General features: G+C 30.9%; 1 protein-coding gene across 1 annotated transcript; it reads left to right on the top strand.

The window, feature by feature from the left end:
• Window positions 1–7,246: 7,246 nt before the first annotated feature.
• Window positions 7,247–9,678, top strand: LOC106312922. The gene is made up of 6 exons (XM_013750616.1): window positions 7,247–7,938; window positions 8,028–8,190; window positions 8,281–8,457; window positions 8,558–8,641; window positions 8,797–8,878; window positions 8,970–9,678. The coding sequence occupies exons 1-6, from the start codon at window positions 7,589–7,591 to the stop codon at window positions 9,467–9,469; spliced, it is 1,356 nt and encodes a 451-aa protein (XP_013606070.1). The 5' UTR covers window positions 7,247–7,588; the 3' UTR covers window positions 9,470–9,678.
• Window positions 9,679–12,160: the final 2,482 nt, after the last annotated feature.

Genomic DNA, 12,160 nt, shown 5'->3' with positions numbered 1-12,160 from the left:
GCACACTCAAGAAAGATTTTTAAAAACTTTAATAGACCGGGTGATTGTGGTCAAGTGGTAAGGAGACGGGACTGAGACGCCAACACGTTTCAGGTTCGATCCACCTGCTGCGCGAAACTAAGTCACAATTATCCTGGTCACCCAACACGGATATGGGCATATGCTTTAGGGCCCATTTGAATACCCGGAGAGAGGGTCTATCCGTGGGCTGCACCTCCCCTTGGGGATTAGTCCGGGCCTCTCCATGGACCTGGGATACCCCCAGGTTAACAAAAAAAAAAAAACTTTAAGAATATATTATACATATTTAAGAATATTTTAGTAAATATATATACAAATTTAGTAAGTTATTCATAGATATATATTAATGAAAGTCTTCCTAAATATACATTTAATAATATAAATATACTTTACAAAAGTTTTCTTAATGGATCATATTATTGAATTATGGACTATAGTCCTCGGATAAGAGAGGAAATCAAGGGCACATCATTCATTGTATTTGACATTAAAAGAATTATATATTTAACATTTATATATTTTGGTTACAATATATTTCAGCGGATTCTTTCTAAACTGCAATTTGCAAAGACCAAAGACAATTACTTGGCTGAGTGGGCAAAATATCTAGATCTAAAGAACCTAACTGAATTTGATCTAAAAATTAATATCAAACTAAAACTGAAACTGATAAAATATCTCAATGAATTCAATATTTTAATATCTAAAAAACTTGAATTAAATTCGATCCAAATCAAAATATTTTAGATATTTGTAGATAACTTAATTACAATTATATATATAATATATTAATTATTTTAATATTAATATCTATAAAATGTTCAAAATACATGGAAGTATCTAAAGATTATCCAACATAGCCACAATATTTATCTAAAAATAGCAAAATACTAAAAATAACAGAAATATCCAAAATATCTACATGTTTTTACCCTAAATATCCAAATCAAACCAATTTTTATATTAATTTTAGGTATTTAATTTTTCACTATTAAACTTTTGTATATTATTTTTTATTTTTGGATTTTTAAAATTTAAAAGTATATTTAGATGTTTTGATTTTTTTTAAACATAATTTAAACGGATATTCAAATTCGAATCGAATCCGCAACGAGATTTCCACATATCCGCACCAAATACACATACCCGGACATGTGTGAATCAAATGCAAACTAATAATGACTAGCTGGCTATGGCCAACTCATAAATCAATTTAAGGCTAAAGTTAACATCAAGTCTAAAAAAAAGAAAGAAAAAAAAGTGTAATCCGCATGATTGTCAAACTAATAATTAAATACATAACTACAGCCCTCGCCATGATGATAAAAACTAATATTTTCATCTTAACTATAGTATAACAGTATACATGTCATTGTCCTTTAGTTTTTTCTTCATCAACTTCCGTCATTTATTTTGAAAAAGACAGTATTATGCTAATATTTGAATATGAACAGAAACCTAGAGTCTTGACTTATATTAAAATGATAGATCAAGACAGGGCCGGGCCTGAATAGAAGCCAGTAAAGCATGTGCTTTAGGGCCGGAGACAATAAATATTTGTTGGGGCCAAAAATTACAGAAATCTCATGTAGCTCTACTGGTATAAGCGGCTGATACCACAGTTACATACCATGGTTCAAACCTTCATTGATGCATTATTTAGTATTTTTGCGAATTTTAAAATTTAAAAGGCCAAAAAATAATTTTGGCTTGTGGGCCAATAATTATCAGGCACGGCCCTGGATCAAGAATATTGAAAGTTGAACGCATACAGTGTGACAACTTGACAGCAGCTAAATGCTGAGTTTATAATTAGTACAAGCATGTATTGTAATGACTTTTACCAAAAAATGTATTGTAATGATTACAAATGAATAATGTGTAATAAATGTATGAGAATGGTAGTGATCATAGCGTCGGGTCCGAAGACAGTTCGGAGTTTATATGAAAAATGGATAAATAACAAACAATAGAAAAGGGTGGGACATGCATGGACCGACACAAGAGTAACAGCCATGAATGGAATTTGAACAGATTCACTACTAGCCAAAGTTGTCGCATGTGCTTCTTCATCGATTCCTCTTCATTTACTTCCTTTTTGCTTTCCCTTATTTTAATTTACCAATGATGTAAAAGATCTCACTTTCACACAATTGAATAACACTAAATGCGCCGCGTAACAGATAATCAGTAAATCTCTTATCATTGGTCGGAAGGTATTCTAAACTCAAGTCAGACAGTGTGCTACGCTGTGTTGCATGGAAGCGTACATGGTTGTGCGTTTCTCGCTCCGGAAGCGGAGTCGGGAGCGGAATCGCACGGAATCGTCTTGGAATCGCGATTCCAGAATTGAAGAGTTTGGAAGCGTAATGGAAGCATATGATTCTAAAGTGGAAGCGTCGGTGGTGCAAATTGGAAGCGTTAGAGAAGATGATGTTCGGGCAAGATGATGTTATTGTAACATCAACGGTTTACTGTGTTCGTATCATAAACATAGCTTACAAAGCACAAATTTGTTTTGTTGCCCAACTTAGTCCATTCTATAAACATAAAATCCAGATTCATTTTTTGAAACAAAGAAATGTAATAGCGGAAAACTAAAAAGTCTCGTTACAGTAAACTTGCAAGAAAAGATAATTCATATACCTCTGTTTTCTTTATAGTAATCTAACTATACTTTTCTTTTTGTTCACTTGTTTGTTTGTTTATATTATTCAACTATAATTTATGTGGGTCAATCGATTGATTTTTTTTTGTAAAAATCAGCTTATAGTGGTTGTGTGTTGTAAGTGGTCTCTGGTGCTGAGTTCAATCGATTAATTGATGTGCTCTGTTTTATTTTTCAGTCTAAAAGCCATATATATGTCATATAACTTATATATATATATTGTTATATGTTACTCTGTAATTATAAATACTTATTTTTATTTTCGAGTTATCATATATGCATAATTAACTAAATTTTCAGTATGAAATTTTTTTATATTTAATATAATTTTATTATGGTGTTTAATAGTGTATACATATATATGAAATACGCTTCCAACACGTACCCGCTTCCTAAATATTTTTAAAAAATCGCTTCCGTGCTTCGTAACGCTTCCGCTTCCAGGTATCCGCTTCCGATTCCATGTAACATAGATGTCTCCATAGTCATGAGTTAGATTCTCATCTAAGTGCTTCTTCAGGAAGATTATCGCTTCGGCTATATGCTCGGGTGGCGATTTGTTACCGACTTTTGTCGCCTCGGTTATCTTTTTTATTACAAGATAAGGTTTCACATTTGTGACCCATCTGACATAGTTTTCGCCGGTTACCTCCAGAGCCGGGAACTGGAGTTTCTCGATGTTTGCCATTTGTATTTCTAAACCACATAAATAAAAATTATTAGAATATTATTCTAAATTAAATTACTAGTAAATAATATAGGCGGTATTCTGGCCATTATAACATGATATAAATAATAGTAGAGGCGGTATACCGACCATTATAACATGGTATAAATGATACAAATAAATTTTACCGAATCGCAGAGTGATCGTGCTGATAACGTGTTATAAAATAACTTATGATTTTATAGTATTGAGAAATTTAAATAAGGGCAAAAATTTATACCCGTAGAAGAAGATAACACTGATAACAAGAGAAGATGTGTTATTAGAAGTAGAAGGAATTGTATGTTACAAACGATCGGAACGATCGTTTATATAGAAATGAAAAAGTGAAGTTACTGTGCACGCATAGTGACAGTGAGTTCCACAACGTTTATAATGTCAAAAGTTTGGGCCGTAAATATTTACGTTTGATTCTTTTTACGTTTATAACAATTATAAAGTTTTGAAATATTGATTGTTTTCTAATAGTACACGGTGAGAAGATAGATCACGCATTAAAAAGGAATATTGATGATGATATTAAAAAGGAATTTGCTCATGTTTTAATATATCAGTGAATTGAATGAAAGTGATTGGATGACCATCAAAAAGTTTCATATTGACATGCAGAAGAAATTTATAGGTTACCGATTCATGATTTTAAAATAATGTTGAAATCCAATAATTCTTTAAAACCTATTTAGTTGCTTGAAAACATATTTCTCATTCGCTGGATAGGAGGATATACACATTGGATTGGGTTTAGATATATTTTGGGGCAATTCTCTCAAATAGATCTTTTTAATTTTTTATCATAAAAATAGACCTCAAAAACTAAAATGACCAAAATAGTATTTTTTATTTTAAAAATTATAAAAAAAATTCTTTTTTAAAATTTGAAATCCTATCTCCTAAACCCCACTCCTCAACTCTAAACCTTAAACCTTAAACCCTAAACTCTAAACCCTAAACCCTAAACCCCACTCATTAACTCTAAATACTAATGTCTAGATTAATTAACCTTTGGGGTATAAGTGTATATTTTCTTCTTTTGATAAAACATTTAAGTCTATTTTGGTCATTTTTATTTTTAAGGTCTATATTTGTGATAAAAACTTTTTTAGGTCTATCCTAGAGAATTTCTCTATATTTTATGCTCAATTACTAATTTTAATAAATGGTTTTTGTAATTTAGCTCATAATTTATCATTATCTTCAAAATAATTATTTTTTTTAACAATAATTTCATAGTTAAATTTATATTATATTTACTTTAATAATATTAAAATATTATATATATGTTTACATTATATTTGGTTTAGTAATATTAAATTGGTTCTAATTTTAGTATATATATCATGTAAGATAGAATGAATTATCTATCTTTTAAGATAAATTTATTAGGAGAATCAAAATCACTCATTTTGATATTTTTGATTTTGATATTTTTTGACAAAAGTTGGCAAAGATTCAAAAATATTTATATATTTTTTACGAAGTGATTTTTTTCTCTCACGTTGAAAGTTAAAGAGTTTAAAATCTTCAGTATCCTTAATAAATATATAATTTCCATAAAATAAAAAGATTCTATATTATGTTATCCAATAATACTTTACATCGTAATATTTTAAAAATAAATGTAAATCCATGTATATAGTTATATATATATATATATGAATGTTTTCAAATTTATTTTAGATAATAAAATATATTTTATTAAAATAAAAAAAAATTATCCGACATAAAAACTTTGTAATATATCTATTTACAAATATTTGTAAGATTATTAAGCCCGTAAGTGCAGGCAAATCACCTAGTCCTAGGATATTTCCCTTTAATATTTCAAATTTTCATTATTATTTGACTAATCTTATAATTAACTAAAATTAAAACTATAGTTTCTATTTTCAAATTATGAAAAATTATAATATTTATTAAGTTTGCTATTTTTCGTTAAATAATTTTGTTATCTTTAATGTTTATTTTATATTTTATTTAAAATAAATGATGTCATATGAAAATTTATTTTAAATTAAATTAAATTTTATATTTACAATTATTTTATGTTATACATATATACTAGGATCGGTCCGCCCTACGGACGAAACGTTAATAATAAAAACTTTTTATATAAATTTATATTAATTTTATGAAGCATTTAAAAATCATGGTGGATTGAAAACTATATTATAAAAAATAATGATGAATAGAATTCTGAGATCACATTGTTAGGGCATCATTAGTGGTAAAATAGCAAGTAGAGTACCTCACTAATATTTTTATTATTATTTTTGTACATAATTTAGTTATTAATAATCTTAAAATTTAAAATAAAAAAACCTGTAAAATGATACCACATGTATTCACCGATTCTTTAGAAATGTATGAAAGCTCTTCCCACAGGTACCACTCTTGCTCTTTTTTTTATTCTTTCTATTTCTTCTTTTTCAACTTTTAATATTTTTAAATTTGTTAGAGACTGATGAATTTCAACTGGTGCGAGTGCCCTTATTTTTAATGGGCATTTTTAAAAATATATTTTCAGTAAGTGGCAGAAGACTCTTATATCCTTGTTTTTGATATATATATATATAACAAATAATTATTTAAATAAAAAACATCTTTTTTATGTTTTCGAATTATACTTTTTTAAAATTCAAACTTTTTTATAATTATTATTATTATTTTTAATTATGCAGATATAAGATATGTTCGGTTATTTATAAAATTTGATTCAATTCTCGTTCAGATATTTTGTTTTTTTGGTTCAGTTTGGACAATAAAGTGGGGAACCAGCTAGTATCAAAAACAAAATCGGGTCTCTTTCGGTTACAGGCGTTTCAGATTTTCGTTAATTTGAGTAAATTTTATTGATAAATTGTTTTTTGCCAGGAAAAAAACAAGTGATTTAAGTTTTTTGGATAAATTATCAGGTAGTTTATATAATTTTAAATAATTTAGGGAAATGGTATTCATATAATTCATTTTGGATAGTTTAATTTATAAATAATAAGTTTATGATATTTGTTACTGTAAAACTAAGTTTATTTAATATTTTTGATTTTTAAATTATATTTCAAATTGAGATACTTATTGATTTTGGTTCGGTTCTCGTTTGTTTTTGATATTTTAGTTTCAGAAAAATATAGAATACATGATATATAGAAATATACTTAATTTATGAAATTTGATTTAGTTTCGATTTTGTTTTTTATTTGGTAAGGTTCGATTTTTCAGTTACGGGTAAACACATGGCTAATTTCATGTGTGCAGAGCTTTGTAGTATTGGTTAACGGCACTTCGATTTTAATGTTTGATCTCAAACCTCTCGTCATTCTATTTATTTATAAATTAAAATTGAGATATAATTATTGACCATATATTAACTTAGAAAAATAAATTGGCGGATGAATTAAATCTATTTTTCATTTGCTAGTTGACTATAGTAAGAATAATATTATTGTATAGACCCAAATCAAAGTTTAGAGTCATAAATAATAGAGCCTAAAGAGACCGACAAATAATTTAAATGGTAAAATAGTTTACGATGACGTCGATTTTTTTTGTTATCTATCTATATATATAATTGATTACGGCTGTTGGTTCAGATGTGGACTTTGTGGGTTACCGGATTTAAAAAATTAGAATTGTATAAGACCCAAAATTTATAAGTCTGAAGCCTAAATAATGTTGTGACGGATACGTGTCGCCTCCAAGCATGAGAGATACCAACATATTTATATATATATATAGATATATTTGTTCGGTTTGGTTCCCTATCCGGTTTTTGAAAACATCGATATAAATGTCGCTAAATAATAAACCCCACGATTTAATCGTGGAAAGAAAAATAAACCCTAAAAGAGGAAAATTATTACAGAATTGGTCTGAGATGGACGGTAGTCGTCGTTTCACACTCTCCGTCCACCATTCTTAATTCTCCCCTCTCCTCCTCCTCCTCTAAAAAGCAATGGCCTTTCAATGGCTGTTTTAAGCTTGACATGAAAAGTCCAATACTTTATTATTATTATAAACCATAAGTTTATTCCAGTTTCTTCTCACCACTCGTTATCCCTTCCTCTGTCGTCTTTCTCTCACCGCCTCTCTCGTGATTTTTCTTTCTTTTTATATTTATCCAACAAAATTTTTTAATCTTTTTAAGATACCCTTTTCGCTTCTTGTATTGAAAGGCTATGGCTTTGCTCGTGAGCTTGATCTTAGGGCTAATCGCAGGATGGTTAGCTTTCGTTGTTGGATTGGTCATAGGATGGGCATGGAGACCCAAATGGGTTTCTTCTTCTTCTTCGGATAAGGAAAGAGTCAAACTTGAGTGTTCTGCTCCGACTCGATCTTTTGATTTGTCTTTACCATCGTCTCCTTCTCCTCGTTCAGCAACATCTCCGTTAAAGGGATTTGGTTCTGCTCCTTGCTTGAAAGCTCTTGTTTGTGACACATGGACTATGGCTTTGAGACAGCAGAAAACAGTTTCCCATGTTTCTTCTTCATCTTCATCGTCATGTGATTCTTCTGATGTGATTGCTGGGTAAGCTTTAATTTTGAGGATGAATTTTACTTGTGTAAAAAAAGGAGTTCTCTTTGTTGATTTTGTTTTTTTTTTGTTTTTTTTGGTAGAGGGAAGAAAACAGAGGAGAGGTTGCCTAATACTGTAACGGAGTTAGATTTGAGACATCTTGTGCAGTTGGTTGAGAGGAAAGATGGTGGTCAGGCTTGGATTCAGATGATGGACCGGTTTACTCCTGGTATGAGATATCAAGCTTGGTTAAGAGAACCTAAGGTAACACTTGAGAGAGAGAGAGAGAGAGATTTATCTTTGGTGGCTTTGATGGATTGTTTTTTCTCATAGTTTTGTGCTGTTATTGTTCAGAATGGTCCTACTGAGTATAGAAGCAGAACTGTGTTTGAAGATGCAACTCCTGAGATGTTAAGAGATTTTTTCTGGGATGACGAGTTTAGACCAACTTGGGATACAATGCTCGCTAGCTCCACAACTGTTGAAGAGTGTACAAGTAGTGGAACCATGATTGTTAGATGGATACGCAAGGTAAGCGAGTCTCTCTCTCTCTCTCTCTCTCTCTCTCTCTCTCTCTCACTTTTTTGTTTGCTGTGTTGTTGACTTAATAATCCTTTTTTATGTGTCGCAGTTCCCCTTCTTCTGCAGCGATAGAGAGTATGTGATTGGTCGCAGGATATGGAACTGTGGCAAATCTTATTACTGTGTTACAAAGGTATGTTGTACCAAGTATCAAAACAGAATCTGCTACATTTTGATGTGAACAAGAGTTAGTTTGATGCGAGCTTAGCATAACCAGTTTCTAAACACCGGTTAAATAGAGAAGAAGCATAATCAATTATTGTACTAACACTAGAAGATTTCCTTCAGGGAGTATCAGTTCCTTGTATACCACGCAACAACAAACAGAAACGTGTGGAATTGTTCTACTCGAGCTGGTGCATTCGACCAGGTAACTAAAAGAATCCACATCAACCACTTTATGACTATCCAAGAAAACTGAAATAACTAAACAAAGTTGATACTGTTCTCGGTCTATGCAGTGGAATCAAGAAGAGAGGATGGAGTAGCAAGTGCCTGCGAAGTGCTTCTGTTTCACCACGAAGACATGGGGATACCTAGAGAAATCGCAAAGCTAGGAGTGAAACGAGGGATGTGGGGAGCGGTTAAGAAGATGGAGCCTGGTTTACGCGCTTACCAAGAGCAAAGACTCTCAGGATCCAAGCTCTCTCGGCCAGCTTTAATGGCTCAGATCAACACCAAGGTCACATCAGAACATCTCATCTCCCTCAGCAATGGTGCTTCGCCTGTGAATGAAACTCCCGTTACACACAACGGAGGAAACGTTGCTGCGAATTTGAAGAAGTTGTTGTTTATCGGTGGAGCTGTTGCGGTTGTTTGCGCTTTGACCGGTGGAGGAGGAGGAGCTCTTGTTCCTCCTGCTCTTTTAGGGTTTGGGAAGAGGTTTGCTAATGGTGGGAGAAAACGTGAGCCCCAAGAAACTTCAAGAACAACAACTCAGAGTCGAACTACTACGACATAGAGTCGAACTACTACGACATAGATTGAAGTTCAAGTGATTCAGGATTAGTTTGTAGAACTGTAATAAGCTGTTCCTGTTAAGCTTTATACATAAGGAACAGTTTTTATACAACTATAAAAAAAAGTATTAATCTTTTAATAGTAAACTAGAGATTGGCCTGCCCATTCATATTGGTTCTTATATTTTTATATATTGTTATTTATTTTTTATAATTAGTGTTATATATTTTAGATGTGTCATAATATAACTAATTGTATTCAGAAAATATTGACCGAATTGAATAATATGGTTATTTTTAGTATAAATATTTGAATCTGTTTTAGATATATTTGTTATTTAGATATTTTTAGGTTCTTATACATTAGAATCGAACTCATCCAAACCCAAAATGACTTAACTCAAAACTCACACATAAATTTATAATATTCAAGCAGGGCTTAATTTTAATAAAAAAAACGATACTAGTAAAGAACAACCCGTACCTAAATAGATAGTCAATGTTCATACTTAATTGATTTTGTAAACTAATAAAAATGACTATTTATATGTGTTTGACTAAATTAAATGAAATAAAAAGAGTTTTTTATTTAGTAAAATAATTATATGGAGTGAAAAATTAGGGGTTCTTTCAAAAATGATTCAAAATTTTAAGCAAACACAAAAATAACCTATGTTTTTTTTTTAAACTTTGTTTTGTCCTATTCACCCTAGAAATTCTAGTTATTCACGGAAATGCCATTACTTTTTTTTCTTTTTTTTTTTCCCGAAAACAATGCTTTTACCTTACCATCCTCATCTTCACCAAATATTTACAACTTTGCTATTGACATCAACACCTCGACCACCATGAACTACCAAATTGAGAGTTAATGCCCTAAAGTTTCGATTTTTTTCATCATTTCTCATTTCCTATCCACACAAACCACATATCTTACACTTTCTCTCAAAATTCATCAAAAAAATTGAAGATTTTGATTACAAATTATGTACGGTTATTAAGCTCACGATTCTTGGTGATTAACGAGTAGGTAGCTGTTGTGGTGAAGTTCTGGGTGATTGGAGAAACCACACAAGTCATCTCACGAGTTCAAGATATGAAATCGCGAACCACATTTTATTTTTCAGATCTGTTCTACGAAGAAGACTTCTTTAGAAGTTAAAGAAGTCTTCTGGTCAATGCATAGGTTAGTTTTGCAATTGACCTTTTGTGTGTTTTTAATAGAAGACTTCCTTCTAACTTTCCTTTGTAAACAAAAAATTTCGAAATTCTAAGAGAAGACTTTTTTAGAAGTTCGGATAAACATGTTAGTTTTAAATTTGACCGAAGCTCATCAGAAATTTGACTTTTTGTAGAAGACTTCTAAGGAAGTCTTCCTGGAGAAAACTTCTACAGAAATCTTCTGAAAGTCTTCCCTAAGCCTTCTCAATGCCGGAAGATGTCTGTGTGGGTTACTTTTTCAATTGAAAAATAATAGTAAAACATTTAATATCAATGAGAGGACTTCTTTAGAAGTCTTCTCGAGTTTAATTATGGGTTTTGGTCAAACCTTTGCCCGCGAGAGAAGACTTCTAGAGAAGTCATCCGACGGAATACTTCTGAAGAAGTTTTCTCTCGAAAAGTCAAATATAGTCAATTGCAAAAGTAACCCATAGACTTCTTGTAACATTGAGAAGACTTCCGGAAGACTTAGAGAAGACTTCTTTTGAAGTATTCTCCAGGTAGACTTCCCTAGAAGTCTTCTACAAAAAGTCAAAATTCTGACCAACTTCAGTCAAATTCAAAAGTAACCTGTTTATCCGAGGAGACTTCTAAAGTAAGCCAATATTTACAAAGGAAGACTTCCGAAGATGTCTTATGTAGAGTAGACTTCTTAAGAAGTCTTCCTTCGTAAATTTGCAATTGCAAAAATGACCTAAACAGAAGACTTCTTTTCAAGTCTACATAGGGTAGACTTCTTTTGAAGTCTTTCACGGATGACTTCAAAAGAAGTCTTCTACGTAAATCTTTATTAAACTTCAAATTTTTCCAAAATTAAAATGAATTTTTAATATTTTCTTGCTAATTCATGTTTATTAGTCAATATTGGGACTATCGAGTCGAATTCATAACTTAACTGGGGATAATTATGAAGTTACAAACATTGATGTTTAATAATGTTTCTAGTTAAACAGAGAAGTCTTCTGTAAGTCTTCCTCATAAGTGCTAACTTTCAAAAGTGTTAAGTAACTTCAAGAATATCAAGTCATGTGGTTTAATGTGTCTTTTTAGATCATAAGATATAATTTTTAACTTACATGAAATTTAAAAAATTTCAACTTTCACTTAAAATTCAAGTTTGATCTTTTGTGAATTTGACTAAGTTTTTGTGTTGTTGTGTTTTGTTATGAGTGGGTAGAATGATTAAAAAAATTCTTTTGATTAACATTTCTTTAAGTTTACAAAAGAATTCACAACTAAATAGTGCACATACAAATCATAAAACAAACCATAAACAAAACTATTATACATGGAACTAGATATCATTCCTCAACATAGATAAGCTTGGTTTCCACTTGACACCATTCTTTTGTACCACTTTGAGCAAAAGACTTTGGAAGACTTCCCGAAGACTTCGTAGGTCTTCTAGCATAAAATGCATTAGAAGACTTCCCAAGAAGTCTTCTGATAGCCTTCCAAGAGTCTTCTGAGAA

Source organism: Brassica oleracea, chromosome C9, assembly GCF_000695525.1.
Source record: "Brassica oleracea var. oleracea cultivar TO1000 chromosome C9, BOL, whole genome shotgun sequence".
NCBI classification, from domain to species: Eukaryota; Viridiplantae; Streptophyta; class Magnoliopsida; order Brassicales; family Brassicaceae; genus Brassica; species Brassica oleracea.
This window is presented reverse-complemented; position numbering and strand designations above follow the sequence as displayed.

Excerpts from the sequence above, each read along its gene's own strand:
- LOC106312922 (XM_013750616.1), top strand. The coding sequence starts at position 7,589 with ATGGCTTTGCTCGTGAGCTTGATCTTAGGGCTAATCGCAGGATGGTTA. Across the intron at positions 7,939-8,027 it reads TCTTCTGATGTGATTGCTGG|AGGGAAGAAAACAGAGGAGA; the intron begins GTAAGCTTTAAT and ends TTTTTTTGGTAG. Across the intron at positions 8,191-8,280 it reads CTTGGTTAAGAGAACCTAAG|AATGGTCCTACTGAGTATAG; the intron begins GTAACACTTGAG and ends GTTATTGTTCAG.